The sequence below is a fragment of the Pseudophryne corroboree genome, chromosome 9 (assembly GCF_028390025.1).
Source record: "Pseudophryne corroboree isolate aPseCor3 chromosome 9, aPseCor3.hap2, whole genome shotgun sequence".
NCBI classification, from domain to species: Eukaryota; Metazoa; Chordata; class Amphibia; order Anura; family Myobatrachidae; genus Pseudophryne; species Pseudophryne corroboree.
In genome coordinates, this window is record NC_086452.1 from 57,265,751 (window position 1) to 57,286,359 (window position 20,609).

The 20,609-nt window shown below is 46.4% G+C and overlaps 1 protein-coding gene across 6 annotated transcripts in view; it reads left to right on the forward strand.

The window, feature by feature from the left end:
• IPO13 (importin 13) overlaps window positions 1–20,609 on the forward strand; it is a 131,905-nt gene that overhangs the window by 106,499 nt on the left and 4,797 nt on the right. For 5 of the 6 annotated variants that reach the window (XM_063939372.1, XM_063939367.1, XM_063939369.1 and 2 more), the window contains 3 exons: window positions 4,459–4,555; window positions 11,396–11,448; window positions 19,730–19,796. In XM_063939372.1, coding sequence (XP_063795442.1) covers window positions 4,459–4,555; window positions 11,396–11,448; window positions 19,730–19,796 — 217 coding nt within the window. The remainder of the gene's footprint in view (window positions 1–4,458; window positions 4,556–11,395; window positions 11,449–19,729; window positions 19,797–20,609) is intronic. The other variant, XM_063939371.1, reaches the window with a different exon arrangement.

A 20,609-nucleotide genomic window follows, 5' to 3' on the forward strand; every position in this document is an offset into this window, starting at 1 on the left:
CACGCTTATGGAAGCTCCTGAAGAGTGTTCTGCATTTATTTGATATGTTTGTTATCTTCAGGCAGGGCTGGATGGCACCAGCCTGCCTGCTTCGAGAGGGGGGCCCTACCTCTTGAAGGGTTAATGGTCCCGTTCCCCGCTGACAGGACACTGAGCTCCTGAGAGAACTATTCGCAAGCCCCACCACGGCGAGCGTACATTCCCGCAGCATGCCGCCACCCCTAACAGAGCCAGAAGAATTAAGAGTGGTGAGTACTAAGCCAGCGTCCCGGTTAGCGTGTCGCTGGCCATCATGGCGGCATGAGGGTTCGGAGAAGCACGGCTTCTAACCTGGGCGGAATGCGTCTCCAGACACAGTACACAGCTGCGTCTCAGTACTCTGTACACAGTGCCCACACTGGCAAAAACCGCCTTAAACGGTTTCTCTCCATATTAAGTACCAGATTACCTCAGCCAGTATAAAAAAGCAGGAAGACCGCGCGCCATTGAGGGGGCGGGGCCTTCACTATGAACGGATCCAGCAGCTCACCAGCGCCATTTTCCCACTGCAGTGAACACAGACGCTGACTGACAGGGATGCGCAGCTCCTCCGGAGTGACTCCAGTTTACCTCCGCTCAGGAACAGAGCACAGGTTCTGCTTCCTCAAAGCCTTCAGCATGACCGTGGACCGCGATGCCTGCAGGGCTGTCAGGTGGGAGCCCGACTACAATTCTTCAGTCACATCTGGTCAAGTTTGTGCTGGGATCCCTGGGTCATAAATCTTATTTCCCAGGGCTACAGACTGGAGTTCTAAGAGCTATCACCTCACAGATTCTTCAGATCAGGTTTACCAGCTCACAAGAGGCAAGTATAACTTTATTGCATGCAATCCAAAAACTGGTACGGACTCAAGTCATTGTTCCAGTTCCACCTCATCTGCAAATCAAGGGATATTATTCCAACTTGTTTGTAGTACCGAAGACGGACGGTTCGGTACGACCGGTTTTGAACCTCAAGTCGTTGAACCCGTACTTACGAGTGTTCAAATTCAAGATGGAGTCTCTGAGAGCGGTGATCTCAGGTCTGGATGAGGGGGAATTCTTAGTGTTTCTGGATATCAAGGATGTGTACCTTCACATTCCGATCTGGCCGCCTCATCAGGCTTATCTACGGTTTGCACTGCAGGACTGTCACTACCAGTTCCAGGCCCTGCCATTTGGTCTCTCCATTACACCGAGGGTGTTCACCAAAGTGATGGCAGAGATGATGTTTCTATTCCGTAAACAGGGAGTGAATATAGGCCCTCATTCCGAGTTGCTCGCTCGCTAGCTGCTTTTAGCAGCAGTGCAAACACTAAGCCGCCGCCCTTTGGGAGTTTATCTTAACTTAGCAGAAGTGCGAACGAAAGATTAGCAGAACTGCACAGGAAACATTTCATGCTGTTTCTGAGTAGCTCCAGACCTACTTCTATCTTGCGATGAGTGCAGTCTGTTTAGTTCCTGGTTTGACGTCACAAACACGCCCTGCGCTCGGCCAGCCACTCCCCCGTTTCTCCTGCCACTCCTGCGTTTTTGCCTGGCACGCCTGCGTTTTTTAGCACACTCCCTGAAAACGCCAAGTTGCCGCCCAGAAACACCCACTTCCTGTCAATCATACTACGATCACTCGAGCGACTGAAAAACGTCGCTCGAGTTTGGGTAAAAGTACAAAGTTTTGTGTGAAAGTACTTAGCGCATGCACGCTGCAAAACATGCGCATGCGCAGAATTGCCACTTTTTCACTTGAATGCTGCGCTGCGAAAAACTGCAGCGAGCGATCAACTTGGAATGAGGCCCTTAATTCCGTACCTGGACGATCTTCTGATAAAGGCGCAGAATGTGTTCCTTCCGTTGGAAAAGGCATTGGTAATCCAGTCGATGGTTCGGGATATCCTGAAGCCAACCCGAATATCGGTGCATCTATGCATTCTTTTTTTTATCTTTTTCTTATCTATGCATTCGCCTTCTGGGGAAAATGGTGGCCGCTTACGAGGCGCTTCAATACGGAAGGTTTCACGCAAGACCCTTCCAGCTCGATCTGTTGGAAAAATGGTCCGGATCGCATCTTTACATGCACCAGAGGATCCGTCTGTCTCCAAAAGCCAGGATCTCCCTTCTGTGGTGGCTACAGACTTCTCACCTCGTCGAGGGTCGAAGGTTTGGAATTCAGAACTGGATTCTGTTGACCACAGACGCAAGCCTCAGAGGTTGGGGAGCAGTCGCTCAGGGTGTGCAGTTTCAAGGAAGATGGTCAAGTCAGGAAGTCATCCTTCCAATCAACATTCTGGAAACTGGGAAGCGGACTTCCTCAGCAGACACAACCTGCACCAGGGGGAGTGGGACCTTCACCCGGAAGTGTTCAGGTGCTTGACAAGTCGATGGGGTTATCCACAAATCGACATGGCCACTCGTCTCAACAAGAAGCTCAAGCGGTATTGTTCCAGATCGAGAGACCCACAGGCAGTGGTGATAGATGCTCTGACAACACGGGTCTATCAGACGGTGTACGTGTTTCCTCCATTTCCTCTGATCCCAAGGATTCGAAAAAGAATAGAAAGGGAAAAGGTTCAAGCAATACTTACTGCTCCGGACTGGCCAAGAGGGACCTTCTGTAGATGCTCCTCGACGATCCGTGGCCTCTACCTCTTTGCGAGGATCTTCTGAAACAGGGCCTGTTCGTCTATCAAGACTTACCACAGCTACGTTTGATGGCATGGAAGTTGAACGGCTGATTCTAGTTCGAAGAGGGATCCCTGACAAGGTTATCCCGACTATGATCCAAGCCAGGAAAGGGCTAACGTCTAAACATTTCCACCGTATTTAGAAAACATACATTTCTTGGTGTGAGTGCAGAAATTATTCTGCGGTGGAATTTCATCTGGGACGTTTCCTGCTTTTTCTGCAGGCAGGTGTGGATGTGGGCCTCCGTCTGGGCTCCATAAAAGTCCAGATTTCGTCCTTGTCCGTTTTCTTTCAAAAACAATTGGCTGAGGTCCAGACGTTCCTGAGAGGTGTTCTGCACATCCATACTCCCTTTGTGCCTCCCACGGCACCTTGGGATCTCAACTTGTTTCTGCAGTTCCTCCGATCGGACTGGTTTGAACCGTTACAGGAGGTAGACATAAAATATCTTACGTGGAAGACCGTCACAGTGTTGGCCTTGGCTTCAACAAGACGTGTGTCGGAGCTGGGGGCTGTGTCTCACAAAAGCCCCTTTTTAATTTTCCATGAGGACAGAGCTGAACTCAGAACTCAACAGCAATCTCTTCCTAAAGTGGTGTCTGCATTTCACATCAACCAACCTATTGTAGTTCCGGTTGTCACCGACACCTCTGCTACTTCAAGGTCTTTGGATGTTGTGAGGGCTTTGAAGGTGTATGTAAAGCAAACAGCTCGTCACAGAAAATCGGACTCGCTGTTTGTTCTTTATGATCCCAATAAAATTGGGTGTCCTGCTTCAAAGCAGTCTATTGCACGCTGGATCAGGCTCACTATCCAGCATGCTTATTCCACGGCAGGTTTGCCGGTTCCAAAATCTGTACAGGCCCACTCTATTAGGCCGGTGGGTTCTTCATGGGCGGCTGCCCGGGGTGTCCCGGCTTTACAGCTCTATCGAGCAGCTACTTGGTCAGGTTCAAACACGTTTGATAAGTTCTACATGTTCGATACTTTGGCCTCTGAGGACCTTCAGTTTGGTCAATCAGTTCTGCAGGAACCTCTGCACTCTCCCACCGGTTTGGGAGCTTTGTTACATCCCCATGGTGCTAAATGGAACCCAGTATCCTCTAGGACATAAGAGAAAATAGGATTTTAATTACCTACTGGTATATCCTTTTTTTCGTAGTCCGTAAAGTTTTCTGGGCGCCCGCTCGGTGCTTCGTTTTTCTGCACTGTTACTTGGTTAGGTATTGTTGGTTCAGCTGTTGCGGTTCCTGTTTAAAGTTGGGTTAGCATAGCTTTCCTCTTGTTGTGTGTGCTAGTTCGGAATCTCACCACTATCCTTTTATATCCTTCTCTCAAAGTATGTCCGTCTCCCGTCTCCTTGGGCACAGTTTCCTAGACTGAGTCTGGTAGGAGGGGCATAGAGGGAGGAGCCAGCCCACACTATCAAATTCTTAAAGTGCCCATGGCTCATAGTTGACCCGTCTATACCTCAAGGTACTAAATGGAACCCCAGTATCCTCTACGGACTACGAGAAAAGGATTTACCGGTAGGTAATTAAAATCCTATTATAATGAAGCAAATGCTGTTTATGGAAAGATTGAAGTCCTATTTAAATGACATTGTTTATTAAAAGAAAAATACCTTATGCAAAAAAACCCTCAACTCCCTAGTACTCCAAGTAATAGATGTAATATTTTGAATTGTACGGCAAATGAATACCTCTAAGGAACACATTAAGGATGTTTTAATACATTTATTGTTCCATTCTCCGACAGATGGTTCATATCTTCGCACATGAGCCGGCTCACTTTCCTCCAATCAAAGCACTTTTCCTGCTGGTCACCTCGCTGACGCTCTCCCTCTTTCAGCAAGGTTAGTACTTCCTGGGCTGGTGCATTCTCAGCACTGCCCCCTGCTCTTCGCTGTTCCAAAGGGGCCTGCTGGGACTCTGAACGTGACTGATTCGGCATATATTGAAGGGATGTTACTGTATCAGGATTCTACCATCTCAAGGGAAAATATATAGATAAGCAGAAAACCAAGTTCAGTGCTATGTATGTTTGATTGCAATATTGTTCCGAGGCTGTTAGAATAATTTGTGTTATACAGTAGATGTATATAGATTCTTACAAGCTGCTAGTTCAGTACCAATATAAGAAACTAAGAATATAATTCCACCCAGTGCTCTCAGCTAGAAAATGATTCTCCTATTAAGAAGAAGCTTGCCCTGTCATCTGTGGTTAAATTGCTGTAATTTAGTGCAAATGGTTCCACTTCAGATGTGTGGGGTTCACTACGATATGCCGGCGGTCGGGCTTCCGGCGACCAGCATACCGGTGCCGGGAGCCCGACCGCCGGCTTACCGACAGTGTGGCGAGCGCAAATGAGCTCCTTGCGGGCTCGCTGCGCTCGCCACGCTACGGGCACGGTGGCGCGATACGCGCGCCACACTATTTTATTCTCCCACCAGGGGGGTCGTGGACCCCCACGAGGGAGAATAAGTGTCGGTATGCCGGCTGTCAGGCTCCCGGCGCCGGTATGCTGGTCGCCGGGAGCCCGACCGCCGGCATACTGAAGACCACCCGATGTGTGTGCAGTGCACATTTGTCAGTCCTTGATATCCATATGAAATGTAAGCACAGAGGCTACGATTGTGTCGGCCTCAACTCATGTCGAAGACCGAGAAACATCCGGTAATAGGGGGGTCTCTCCAGTTTAGATTATAAATTGCAATAACAGAACATTTGTGGAGTAATTTGGTAATGTAAGTGGTTAATATGTATCTTATATAATTTCTATTTATATATGTATTCCCAGCTCTCCATGATCAGATGAACCATGGAAGTCTGTAAACTTAATAAATGATTTGTTTTAGATTTAGGTTTCAGAATAGACTCTTACTACTGCTTTAGTTACTTGTAGAGCTCTTTAAATGACTCATTCATTGTCTGTTAAAGATATTTGTACATAAGGGCTAGTACACAGAGATGCAGCAAAAAACCCTTTGCGCTCTGCTTTGTGGAGCCTCGTGCCCTTGTTGCGTCCCTGCTTGGTATGCTGCGTGACTTTGTTGCGTCCCTGCTTTGTGGCGCAGCGTGCCTTTCTTGTGTCCCTGCTTTGTGGTGCCGCGTGCCTTTGTTGCATCCCTGCTTTGTGGCGCCTCGTGCCTTTGTTGCGTCCCTGCTTTGTGGCGCCGCGTGCCTTTGTTGCGTCCCTGCTTTGTGGCGCCGCGTGCCTTTGCTGCGTCCCTGCTTTGTGGCGCCGCGTGCCTTTGTTGCGTCCCTGCTCTGTGGCGCCTCGTGCCTTTGTTGCGTCCCTGCTTTGTGGCGCCGCATGCCTTTGTTGCGTCCCTGCTCTGTGGCGCCGCGTGCCTTTGTTGCGTCCCTGCTTTGTGGCTCCGCGTGCCTTTGTTGCGTCCCAGCTCTGTGGCGCCGCGTGCCTTTGTTGCGTCCCAGCTCTGTGGCGCCGCGTGCCTTTGTTGCGTCCCAGCTCTGTGGCGCCGCGTGCCTTTGTTGCGTCCCAGCTCTGTGGCGCCGCGTGCCTTTGTTGCGTCCCAGCTCTGTGGCGCCGCTTGCCTTTGTTGCGTCCCAGCTCTGTGGCAATGCATGCCTTTGTTGCGTCCCAGCTCTGTGGTAACGCGTGCCCTTGCTGCGTCCCGGTTTTGGTTGCACCACGTGCCCTTGCTCTGTCTTGGCTTTGGAGGCGCTGCGTGCTCTTGTTGCGTCCCTGCATTTGTGGCGGCGCGTGCTCTTGTTGTGTCCCTGCATTTGTGGCGGCATGTGCCCTTGCTGCGTCTTGGCTTTGTGGTGCCGCGTGCCCTGGCAAATCTGCATGAGAAGGCAGATCTATCGGCCTGTTGGTTCCTGCTACCGTGTCCTGTTAGAGTGCAGGTCATATGGTCATTGAGAAAGCCCTATGTCCCCCCCCCCCCCCCCCCTCACAGTTTTCCTGAGCTGTAGTGACCAACATGTTTGTCTGTTGTTGAGTTAGTTACTACTGAGGTTTGTAGTTCTACGACAGTTGGGGGGCTGCGCGGTATCTAACACATACCATATAGTGTTCACGCTAGGCTGTTTTAGCAGGGCGCCGCGCCCTGCCCGATTTTTTTAAGGGCAAAACCCGCCCTGCCCTTTCTGCGGCGTCCTGCTAAAACAGCCGTGCTCTTTCTGCCCTCTCAGCGTGTAAAGATGCCGGGCGCATGCGCACGGCATCCATTCACGCTGTCAGAGAGCTTGGGGGAAGCCCAGCACCTCCGTAGGTGCTGGGCACGCCCCCAACAGTGACGCCGCCGGCCGCCCACGCCCCCGTCTGTGGACTGAACCTCCCACTTGTATTACGTGCAAGTGGCCACGCCCCCTATTTGCATGGTCACACCCCTTTTTTGTGCGCGCGCTTGTGCCCCTCACGGACCCGCGCCCTGCCCGTCCCCTAGAGTGAACACCGCCATATCTTTCATATGATAATGCAGCAGGAGGCGTCTGGTATAAATAGACGCTTCCTGAATTCATGTGTGATCCTCTGCTGCAGATCAACCTTGTGACACCATCGGCTGGCTGAGTAACCCTGAGGTTATGCAGACTGGGTGCCACAGCGCCATCGCTGAAGCCAGGAAATCTCTGTTGGAAGGGGAGACCCTGGACGCGACACTCCCACAAAACAGAGGCGATGCACCTTCGTTTTGTGAAATGGGACACTTGCCGCCCCCTCCCTGCCCTCAAATGGCTGCAGACGTCAGGTGATTGACAGTCTGCATCCGTTTTTGGGGCAGGAAGGGGCGACCCATACTGCACATGCATAGTGTACTGAACATCGGTACACACTACTACTTCCACACCTGAATCATGCCCCTTGTCTTCTGCACTGAGCTGGTACAGACTTTAGACTTTCTTCTCAGCCTAAAACATATCGACATTGGGGACGCATATTGCAAGCTTTCACATGTAATACATCTCGCTGAGCCTCGTGTTTTTATATATTTTGTAATTGGCCACTAGTGGTTTCAGTGAGATATATTATCCTTATCCAGAGTTAGCAGCAAATAAATGAAACTGCAGGGGTGCAAATGCATTTGTGTTGTGCATGCAGGGAGAATGCTGGCTGCTTCTGTATGTAGTGAACCAAATGCGGGGCAGCTTTGTTTTTACACAGAAATTCAGAATAACGGACATGCCCTTACCCAACGATAAATCTCTCTCCACATTTATTTACATCTGCCCCACCTGCAGTGCAACATGGTATAACCAAGGTGCAAATTGCTTTTTTATATAATATACATACACACATACATTTTTTTCGTTATTTTGTGACACGTTTTTTTTTTAAATGTGCTACCATCTCTGAATCAAGCTCTATATGGTTTAATACGACGAGGTATTTATACCAAGCGGCGACTTGTATGCTGCCACTTTTATAATATTTGTGTTTCTTTAAATATACCCCACATGTTAAATTACAGATAGCTGAAATTTTGTTTTTCGGTCAAACAGAATTTTTTTTTTATGTATACATATTTGCCGGGATGTAATGAAGTCCAAATTCAGCGGCCTGCGGGATATCGGCCCAACTCAGATGTTTTTTTTAAATAGACAATCGTGTACAATGCATGGTTTAGCGTTTTACGTGATTTCCCAATTTAAAAAAAAAAACGTCCGCCTTCGGCCAGCATCCAGTGTGGCCGCCGAACTCTGACTTCATCACATTCCGGCCATTATATTTTTGAATATTATTATAGTGATAAATAAAGAAGTTTATGCTGGGTAATGGCAAAATATAAAAGAAGAGTAGCATGGGGGCTAAACATTGAATATAATGAAGACTACATGCAGATCACATGGATTACAGGTTGCACCAACGCATTGTGTTGTCCGTGAACCTGGCTCGTGTTTCCTTGTGGCTCTCGTTAATAAAGTTTGTAGTTAGTGCACAAAAAGGCGACTCAGTGTTGTAATGCACAGGTCTTAGAAGGTGTTTACCACTGGGTAATCTGGTCTTAGAACTGTACGTTGTGTACATCAGTTTATACTCTGGTGCTCTTTGTATTACATACTGTAATTGTATTATGTAGTATAAACCATAGCTACACTAGACTCAAGCTTATTTCAGATTTCTATCTTAATATCTATCCACGGCAGACATTGCTTTGTTGCTGGGCCAACGACTATTCTTTAAATAAACCTCACTGAATGGCTTCCATTAACTGTCCTCCACCTCCCTTGACACCGTCACATAGGTTGCACAGCATCGTTTGATATCAGGGCAACCAAATATTCAGGTACCCATACCACATCAGTGTATTTAATTATGTGCCTCAGTGGGTCACTTATTTCTTCTTGACTGATATAATTGATTCTCTCTCTCATCCTTATGTTGTACACTGGAACACTCGGCTATAGAGATGGCTGTCGAGACCAGCACAGAAAGTGCTTTGCTTCCATTGTTTTGGTGGGGGTCAGGTGGAAGCTACCTAGCTGGATGGTAGCCATTCTAGAGTACTGGAATGTGAATGAGGACCTGTCTCTATCTCATGCCTTTTCCTTGGTGTGGTTACATTATGAAACAAGCCCACAATTCTCATTGTCCTGTTGTGTTGGATAAGGTGTGTACAATACGTCAAGGTGTAAGTGCTTCTGCTCTAGGACAAGGGATCCAAAGGCATTGTTGTTAGGGGTATGGGTCGTTGGGTCGACCCAACTTAGGTCGACACTCATTAGGTCGACCACTGAAGGTCGACATTGCCATTAGGTAGACATGGGCGTTAGGTCGACGTGTACTAGGTCAAAAGGTCGACATGAGGTTTTTGGTGTTGTTTTCTCCGTAAAGTGATGGGGAACCCCAATTAGTGCACCGTGTCCCCTTGCAATTGCTTGCTTCGCTCGCCATGCTTTGGGCAACAGGTTACTGTTCCAGTCGTAGTCCACGTGGATCGTCAAGTATGAAAAAATACCAAAAATTTATTATTTTTGTGTGTGAAAAACTCATGTCGACCTTTTGACCTGTCGACCTAGTACATGTAGACCTAACGGCCATGTCGACCTAATGCATGTCTATCTGATGGCATTGTCGACCTTCAGTGGTTGACCTAACAACCGTAACCCGTTGTTAGAAGCCCTGTCGTGCGCTTGGATTTGCCTGTTCCCTCCAGTAGTAATGCGTCCACATGTCCTAAAGAGGGTGAAAATCTCAACCCACTATGTCCTCCTTGTTAATCTGTTGGAATTAGGTGGAGTTTGAGTTCCTTATCTGGCATTGTCTGGTATATCTCCATATTCCATCTTTCATGAGGACAGGGCACCTAATCTGCCTAAACCTCCCTTTCATTACAAAGTGGTCTCCCAGTTCCACCTAAGTACAGGTTACAAAATGGGTGTGCCCAAAGCAGCCAATCAAATTCTGGTGCACTCTAGAAAATGATTGGTTTGCATTGCAGCAATGTCACTTTTGTTTAACTCCCACCACCAAATTTACCCTTTAGAACTGTGGTGGGCCTCTCCGTAAGAGGAGGACTCTTGATGTGGTCAAGGCAGGTCTCAAAGTCCGGAGTGTACTATCCCAGTGTTCCGCAATGGACTCTGACAAAAGGATTTAATGTATAAGTATAAAGGCTGCTTATCAAAAGTATTAGTATATCCAAAAAATGGCTGCCACATTCTGCAAAGGCTGCACTATTGGAAAGCATTGTGCTTGTGTACAGCGTCACAGCATTTCATCACTCCAGTCAAGTTGTTTCTGAATTTAGAAGGAATAAATCAAGTTTATGAAGAAATCAATCCATTCCAGGCCTCTTGTTTGTTTTGTGCATTTAAATGGCAGTTCTCCCAGTCCTGTGTAGATCAGCATTAGTTTGTAAAGTTGTCCAGTTCCGGGAATGTTGGCTTCTGGGGACTGGTCTGCACGGAGCATGTTGTAGTGGTGAGTTTGGTCATACACAGTATAGTAGAAGGTCCCATACAGTCCAGACACTGTGCTGTTATGGTGAGGACAATACAAAATATACACTACATAGTAATAATGGGATGTTATGAGAGAGCTTTATTTTATATTACATTCAAATGATTTTTTTATTTTAATTTACTGTAGTAACTGCTTTCCTCACTGCTTTTCACCATTCTGCTTCTTCTTTCTTGTTTGCTCTGTACATTTCCACCCTTTGTCTTTTGAAGACTTTAAGAGCCTAGGTTACAGCGCAAGCCACCAGGGTTTTGCACAGACGAGTAATCATTCCAAGACCTGAGATAAGAGGCAAAATGGTACCAGCTCCTCATATTACGTAGAGAAATCAAAGCTTTCAGACTAATGGAAGGTAGACAGTATGGTGACATCTCAGGGTGACTGTGGGTCTTTCCGAAAGCTCCTCGTCTCCCAGACTTACACGGGGACAAGCAGTCATTGGCTCTGACACAATGGCATCGTCCTACCGCATTCCATCACCGATGTCTGAGTGTGCGGGATGGTCAGGGTCAAAGGCATCTTTTTTTTTAATTTGTTCGTTCTGTTTTTTGGGTTCTTCAAGTCTCATAATTTTGTTTCTTTGACTAATTTCAAGTTGTTCATGTCTTTTCCCCTGCACCTCACTCCTCCCTTCCATCCCCCGCCTTCCCATCCGCACCTCTCCCACCTTCCCCTGTGAACTCTTTCTGTATCACATGACTTATATGAGATTAAGTTGCTGTTTGTATAATTTTCTCTTAAGTTACATCTTTATTATATTTTTAGGACCCAGGGACCATCCTGATATTGTTGATTCATTTATGCAACTCCTGGCACAGGTGTGTTTTGGGTTTTATTTCATTCACTTTTCTTTCTCTCTCTATTCCTCCTTCGATTTCTTTCTTCCTTAGTTGATTCAATTTGGCTTTCTGTTCTTTCTCCCTTTTTTTCTTAATATGATTTATTTTAGTTCCGTAGCCTTTCTCCATCAAGTTTTGCACCTGTTCTTTCTTTGAGATGGCCTTACGGAAAGCAAAAGTCACAAAGCTGATGCGATCTAGGTGTCCAAAGAGCTGGGACTGTTTAAATAGAGAGGGGGGTTAGGAATCTGGTCCATTGCAAACTATTCTCACTTGTCAGGCGGTTGCTCTCTGACCAGGCTGTAACAAACCATCTGCCTTTAAGACCACGGGGCTGCTGGGATGATTGTGGTTCAACGTTCTGGTTGCTTAGGTACAACATGGACGCCACACACGTCATCATATTATCAATGTAAATGTCCTATTGGTTCAGCATTGTATTCTCTGCACCGTATTGCAACTGCTACACGCCAGTCATGCCACCCGGATCGGTTGTATGACCAGTGTAACGATGGATTATGGAGAAAAAGATTGTTTCATTGTACATACAGAAATTACAGTTTACAGTATTACATGTTAAGTGAAGGAGCTAATATTATGTTCTTCCATTACGCCAGCCTCAGTCCACAAGCCACACTAACAGTCCAGGTTTTCAAGATATCCTTGCACAGATGGTTAAATCATAATAGCTCAGGTTCTAATTAAGTCCCCTCTACTCAAGTGTGGCTATCTTTAAAACCTGAATCTTAAGTATGCCTTGAGGGCCGAGGTTGGGCATTAAGAGATCAGAAACATTTTCTACCAAAGAGCCTGTCTATAGAAGTCCTAAAAATAAAAAATAAAAGTGTGTGTTGAGGGATTTATAAAAGCGAATGTAAGCTAATTTTCTCCGGCAGGGTCCACAGGTTATCGACAGGATAACAATGTGATATGATGGAGCGACAGCGGATTTACACCAATCGGTCAAAGCTTTTCCGGCCTCCCAGCATGCAACGGGCCCGTCCATATATCTCCGCCTCCTTGCTCAGGCAAATCCGTTTTTTGTTTGGTGCGCAGGAGCCGGAACATGGTCAGAGGGCTGCTGGTTTTTAGCAGCCCTAAGGTTTATTACTTTATTTTTATAGTCTTACTATTTTTTCTTGAGTGATCTTTCTAAACAGCGTCTTATACGTACGCGTACACACGAGTACAGTTCTGTTTCTGCGGGCATTTGTGTCTGCTATACTAGCAGATTCTGCAGACGTTACCAGGCTGTTGCTGGTGCACGGGGAGAAGGTAAGGCATCAGTTCCGCTTAGAAGGGGAATACGGACAGAGCCGCATTGTGTTGGGAGGAGACTACCAAATAGTCGCTGACGCGGCTGCCACCACGGGTGCACCAGCGCTAGGCCTTAGGGATCAGAGGCTCCAAGAATAGTATGAGGCCGCAATCCCTAGGGTTGATGTCAGCAATGGGGAGTCAGACGCTCTCCTGGTCGCCCCTCCCCCCGGTTCATGACCAGTTTCCTCCGAGTCTCCCGCCATGAACTGTTTCCCTCTTCCGTCTCAGACGCTGTACACGAAGGGGACCCAGTCGCAGCATAGGCGGCTGTGTGACTGGTGCGTCGGTGTTCACGGAGCGTCTGTGTTCACTATAGGTTTATGGAGCGGCAGTGTACACTAGTAGCGTCTGGATCCACTCAGCGTTCGCTAATGTATTGATCGGTCCTAGAAGCGAGGTGAGTCCTCCCTGTATCCCACTCTACTGAGTACGGGTAATACAGCACTAAGGGGCAGATGTATTAACCTGGAGAAGGCATAAGGAAGTGATAAACCAGTGATATGTGCAAGGTGACAAAGGCACCAGCCAATCAGCTCCAATATGTAAATTAACAGTTAGGATCTGATTGGCTGGTGCCTTTATCACCTTGCACATATCACTGGTTTATCACTTCCTTATGCCTTCTCCAGGTTAATACATCTGCCCCTAAGTCTCTACCCTTTTGAGTACGAATAGTTAGATAAGTGCCTATTGCATATGAGTCTGTATACATTTACTGTTGTTTCTTTCGCAATTGCGTCTGAGTACGTTAGATCTGTTTAAACATGATGCAGTAATATGTTCTCCTACATACTTAAAATGTAGTTGTAGTTGATGATATGCTCATATTGCTTATTATACTAATGTATAACGTGACTGACTGCTAGTGTGATTGCTGATTTTACTATATTTCTGTCAGTTTGTTTATTCCGATCCTCAATGCTGGTGCATGGGTAGGGTCGGATTGTATGTCATTTTAAGAAGTTTAAAGTGATTACAGTCACAAATTGTGCAGTACACTGTGGAAGTATTGATTATTTATCAAAAGAAACAAGCTGATAAGACGGTGGTAAGTAAATCTTCACCCTCACAGGCTACACATGATTCAGATGAGGATTCATCGGAAGATGAAAGCTCAATAAATTCTACTTCGGCATACGAAGAGGAGGAGGAGGAAGGTCTCGGCTCAGTGGATATAGCTGAGTTAATTAAAGCAATGAAAGCCATTCTATCCTTAGAGGATTCAGCAGAGCCTGTGTTAAAAACCAAGGCACCTGTGTTTAAACGTCCCAAAACAGTTAAGACTGAGTTTCCAGGGTCAGATCAGCTGACGGAAATTATGGAAGAGTCTTGGGCTACGCCCAATATGAAGTTTAGAATTCCTAAGAAATGGAATTCCAATTATCCTCTTCCAACTGGGGATTGTTTAAAAAGGGAGGTGGCTCCTAAAGTAGATGCGCATGTAATTCGATTAGTGCGAAAATTTACATTACCTTTGCCTTCAACATCATTAAATGATGTCACGGATAGGAGAGTGGATGGTTTTCTAAAAAAACTTTTTCCCTCTCTGGGGCAGTCATAAGGCCAGCCATGGCTACATCTTGGATGGCAAAGGCAGTGGCTGCCTGGGCTGATGCATTGGAGGGTAATTTTGCAATAGCTTCTAGAGAGCAAAAATCCCATATAGCTCATATAAATCAGGCTGCAATGTTCTTGGAAGAAGCAGCATTGGATATGGGTACTATTGCCTCCAGGGCATCAGCTTCCACAATAGCTGGTCGCAGAGCAGTTTGGCTACGTACGTGGAAGGCTGATTCAGAATCTAAGAAGGTTTTGGAATCTTTGCCCTTTTCTGGAGATATTCTTTTTGGTAAAGAATTGGCAGATATTCTGGAGTCAGAAGCAGACTCCAAGAAGGTCAAGTTTCCTTCCACATAAAATTTCAAACCTAAAGTTCCGGCTTTTCGTCCCTTTTCGGTCTCCAGGAAAAGCTAAAGGAAAAAGTGATGGCAAGCAGCCCCAATACAACAAGTCTGGTAAGACTAAAAAGTATTGGGCTACCAGAGGACCGGTTGGGAAAACAGATAATAAGCCATCAGCCTGATGGTGCGGGCCTCCACCTGGGGCACCCCAGGGTGGGGGTCCGACTTCTTCAGTTTGCACAGATCGGGCAGCAGTCTACAACAGATGCCTGGGTGCAGGAAGCGGTATCTCTAGGTTAGGCTTTTGCCTTCAAGAAGCACCCTCCTTGAAGGTTTTTTTGTACCAGCCCACCTCAGGTAGAGACGAAGGCCAGGGCTTTGTTAGAGGCAGTTCAGAAATTGCTTCACTGAGGAGTAGTCTTTACAGTTCCTCCTGCACAACGAGGACAGGGTTATTACTTCAACCTGTTTTTAGTTCAGAAGTCGAATGGGTAATTTCGTCCCATTCTCAATCTCAAAGCACTGAACAAATACATTTGGGTACCTCGGTTTCACATGGAGACGTTACGTTCCATCATTGTGGCCATGGAGCCAGGGGGTTATATGGTATCCCTGGATATACAGGATGCTTACCTACATGTTCCTATAGCACTGTCCCATCAGTGCTATCTCAGGTTCGCTATCCTCCAACAGTATTTTCAGTTCCAGGCCCTACCTTTTGGGTTAGCCACAGCTCCCAGAGTATTTACCAAGATTATGGTGGTAATGGCAGCTTATCTCCGCCAGCAAGGGATAAGAGTATTTCCATACCTTGACAATCTTTTAATCCTGGCACAGATGCAGGAATTGCTCTTATGTCATCTGCAACAGACAATAACGTGTCTGCAGAACCACGGGTGGCTCATATATTGGGCAAAATCGTCTCTGGTTCTGTCACAGCGGATGACTCACTTGGGGGCTGTACTGGATTCAAGTCTTCAGAGAGTAATTTTACCTCTGAACAAGATATCCAAGGTTCAGTCAAGGATTCAGGACTTGTTACACAGTCAAAAGGTATCCATTCACGCAGCAATGCGCGTGATGGGTTTGATGGTGTCAACATTCAACATGGTGGAGTATGCACAATTCCACTTGAGGCCTCTGCAGCGTCTGATTCTTGCCAAATGGTTGGTTGCGTCAGACGATAAAAAAACAGACTATGGTTCTTCTATAGAAGTAAAAAGGTCATAATCCTGGTGGCTACAGACATCCTATCTGGACAAGGGGAGACCCTTTTGAATATCAGATTGGGAAATTCTGATGACAGATGCCAGTCTCCGGGGCTGGGGAGCAGTGTCAGGAAGGTTGTGTTTTCAGGGGCAATGGACCAAGGAAGAAAGTTGCCTGCCAATAAATATATTGGAACTTTGGGCCATATACATGGTACTGATTCAGGCAAAGGACATTCTTCGTGGAAAACCAGTCCGGATCTGCTCGGACAATGCAATGGCAGTAGCGTACCTCAACCATCAGGGAGGAACTTGCAGCTGAAAAGCGATGGAGGTAAGTCACATACTAAATTGGGCAGAACTTCATCATCCAGTCTTGTCCGCAGTGTTCATTCCCGGAGTACTAAACTGGGAAGCGGACTTTCTCAGTCGATACGCCATTCAGGCAAGCGAATGGGATCTACACCCGGAGGTCTTCCAGACTCTAGTAGACAAGTGGGGGTTGCCAGAGATAGATCTCATGGCGTTCCGGCTGAATAACAAAGTGCTCGCATACGGGTCAAGAACAAAGGATCCCAGAGCGATCTTTGTGGATGCCCTGTTGGTGAGATGGGATTTTCATCTGGCTTATGTGTTTATTCCAATCACCCTATTACCCAGGGTGGTGAGAAAGATAAAGCAAGGAAAAGGTGCCGTGATACTAATAGCTTTGGCTTGGCTCAGAAGACATTGGTACATAGATCTGCAGAGGATGGTGATGGATGTTCCACTTCTGCTCCCTCAATGTCCAGATCTACTGATGCAGGGTCCTTGTTATCACAGACATCTGGATCGACTGTCTTTGACAGTGTGGCTCTTGAAACCTCTATCCTTTAAGTCAAGAGGATTCTCACAACAGGTAATTGTAAACCTTCCTCGGCTCGCATTTATCACCGAATATGGCAAACCCTGTATTCATTGGTGCCGTGAACAGAAAATGGACCCTAAGTCTTTCAGAATTTCCAGGGTCTTAGCATTCCTTCAGGTAGGAATGGATAAAGGTTTGAAGGTGGCTTCCTTGAGAGTGCAAGTGTTGGCATTGACTGTATGGTTCCAAAAGAAAATTGCCAATTTACAGGATGTGCGTACTTTTTTCCAGGGAATGCTGCGCATTCAACCTCCTTTTGTTCCTCCTACAGTGCCATGGGACTTAAGTCTAGTCCTGAAAGCCCTTCAAATTGCCCTGTTTGAACCACTTAATAAAGTGGATCTTAAATGGTTGACAGCTAAAGTTCTTTCTACTGGCTGTGGTGTCAGCTAGTAGAGTATCATATTTAGGGGCATTATCATGTCGTTCCCCATTTATGATTTTTTTTTATCCAGATAAAGAAGTTCTCAGAACTAGATCTGGGTATCTTCCGAAGGTGGTGTCTAAATTCCACCTTAATGAAGAAATTGTAGTCCCGGCTTTCCAGGTACCGGGCCTTTCTGCGGGAGATGCATCGCTGGATGTAGTCCGTGCATTAAGGATCTACGTGGATCGTACCAGTGCCATCAGAAAGACAGATTCTCTCTTCATTCTCTACGGATTTCAAAAGAGAGGATGAGCTGCTAAGCAGACACTGGCAAGGTGGCTTCGGATGACAATTTCAGAAGCATATTCTCAGGCTGATCTCCCTGTTCCGGCTAATGTCTCTGCTCACTCTACTCGTAAGGTAGGTCCATCATGGGCAGCACAACATGGTGCTTCAGCAGAACAGATATGTAAGGCAGCACCATGGTCTTCCATTAACACATTCATTAGACATTAAGCCTTGGATACCCTTGCCTCTCATGATGCTGAATTCGGGCAAAGTATTCTGCCCAATCAGGAGCGTCCCCACCACTAAATTGCTTTGGGAAATCCCATTGTTATCCTGTGGATAACCTGTGGACCCTGTCGGAGAAATATACGTTATGGTAAGAATTTATCATTGATAATGGTATTTCTCCCAAGTCCACAGGAATCCTACCCTGACGTACCTGATTTGAGGATCCTTTTACTCACTAACCTCTTCCTTCTGTACGGAAGGGTGTGCATGTGTGTTCTTATCGTTGGATTAGGGCTAACTATGATGCTCCTGCCTTGAGCTCTGGAATACAACTGATTTGTCTGAGCAAAGAGGTGGGGATATATGGACGGGCCCGTTGCATGCTGGGAGGCAGGAAAAGCTTTGACCGATTGGTGCAAATCCGCTGTTGCTTCATCATATCCCATTGTTATCCTGTGGACTTAGGAGAAAAAGTTCTTACCATAACGTATAAATTGAAAATAGAGATCCCTGAATCTGCACGTACTATGAAGGTGTGGGACAGGGATACCCATGGAAACAGAAGTACATACAAGATGGAGCATCATGGCTGCAGTGCTGGTTTAGGTGCTGGTCTTCCAAAAAATGTTCTTAATTGTGTTGGCACAGGGGTTACCTATGCTAGACATAGTTTTCTTATCCTTTAATACGGTTTATGAGCATACTTAGGGAGTAGTAATTTTCTAGCTTGTCTCTCGTTTTTGGTCTATTCTGAGCTTGGCTGTGGACCCAATGATGTCATAACATGATGTCTCATGATGTCACCCATGTTCCTACTTAGTAGGCCGTGCTTTCAAAGCCTTTTATTGAGAAAGTTACACATTAATACAAAAAGTTACAGAATGTTACACATTAATACAAATGACATGACTGTGACAGACGGTGGTACTCTAGTAAATGGTAGTCTCCACCAACATACTAAGGGGGGAATTGAATTGATCACGGTAAATTACCGCACCAAAAAAAAAAAAAGGGCATTTATTGCTGGATGGTGTCATCAGGCAATTCAATTGCGGCCTGTTTTTTTTCAATGTTATAATTGATAACGGGTTTGTTATTGCAGATGTTATTTTTCTCCTACATTGGGCAGGTGAAAAAAAAAATCCACGATACTGCCGGCAGTTGGGCCTAATTGAATTAGCCCCTGGGGATCAATTAGCCACTGTAATTTACCGCTGCTAATTGAATCCATTGAATCCCCCACCTTAACTGTGTTTCTACCTGTAAGCTCAAGCCTTTCCACATGAATATCTTCTGTAGTCCCCTCTCATTTATCAGTGTCATATACGTATGATTGTAAGGTGCACAAAACACGAACAGTCAGCAGCACAAATCTCTAATAGGACGTAGAATGATGATGAATTCGGTACAGATGTGAGACAAAGGGCATTGTTGTGCCTTTTAACTAGGATATTGAAAGGGTTTCGTTAAGATGCTGTGATTGTGAAATTAGTGCTTTGCAGTAAAGGTGCATATACCGTGGGGGCAATTTATCTACGTGATACAATAACCTATCTATTTATACACAATATGCCCATGTCCGTGGACTACATGTGCATACAGGTGATTCCTAGATCTAGACTGAATATCTTTAAAGTGGACCTTACATTTGGCTGTAGCTATTTTGTGGCTTGAATCAAGAATCGTGAGAATGCAGGCCGTGGTTCACTGAGGCATGAAGTGCCTCATGCCCCGCCAAAGTCACTAATGACCTAGCACCAATTCCTAGTGAATTTGACAAGTAAATATTGATTCGGGTCAGAAAATGCTTCCACCACCGTGTGTGCAGGCGACATGGTTACTGGACCAATCAATGGAAGCAGACCTGTCTGTATTGCATAAACACTTTCACTGTGGTTCTGAAGAAAAACGCACCAGTTCCCAGCCTCCAACAGGAATCCACACAGCTTGTCCGCAGCCTGGGGGCAGGTAAGTGACTGAAGGCGGGTACCTGAAACTATCCACAAAATGTGTTTATTCCTGTGTCTGTTACACTTCACAGGCCCTGAAACGCAAGCCGTGTCTCTTCTTGTCCAATGAGCTGGATGTTAAAGCGGTTTTTCAGTGCGGTAAGGTGTCACATTCTTACATCTGACAATCCACACAACGCTTATTAGTCCTTTCTGCTTAGACATGTCTTCTCAGAGCGCTGTAAAGTATATGGTAAATTCAGTTAAGCCTAAACATTCCATGCTGTCTTTTAGTGACTTATACTTACTACGCATCTTTGGTTTCCTCTCATCAGTACGTATCTGTGTTAATGTATACATTGGGACTGTGGGGGTGAGTCAGATCTGATCGCTGCTGTGCGTTTAGCAATAGACTGCGTATGCACCGCAATGCGCACGCGTGTTGCCAAACAGGCATCGCCGACCAGCAACAGGATGGTGCGAAAATTCCGATTGCACGAGCGTTCGCAAGGTGATTGACAGGAAGAGGCCATTTGTGGGTGGTAACTGACCGTTTACTGGGAGTGTCTGGGAAAACGCAGGCGTTCTCAAGCGTTTTCAGGGAGGGTGTGTGACGTCCGCTCCGGCCCTGATTAGCCTGTCCTCATCGCACTGTAGGAGTAAGTCCTGGGCTGTGCAGAGACTGCACACAGTGGATTTTTGCAGGTCTGCGTACACGTGCGAACGCACACTTGCACGGGCGAATTTACACTCCCCTTGGGCGGCGACCATCTGAACGCAGGACAGCAAAGTTAGCAGCCCAGCGATCAGATCTGAATCACCCCCTGTGTATTACTTCTGTGAATGTTGTATGTTTCAGTGTTAGTGCATTGGTAAAAGTGCTTCTTGACACTGGTCTGAGTACCCAGGCCCCTCTATGAACCTTCAACTGATGAGGGATAATTCAGCAACAATACCATCCTCACTATAAGC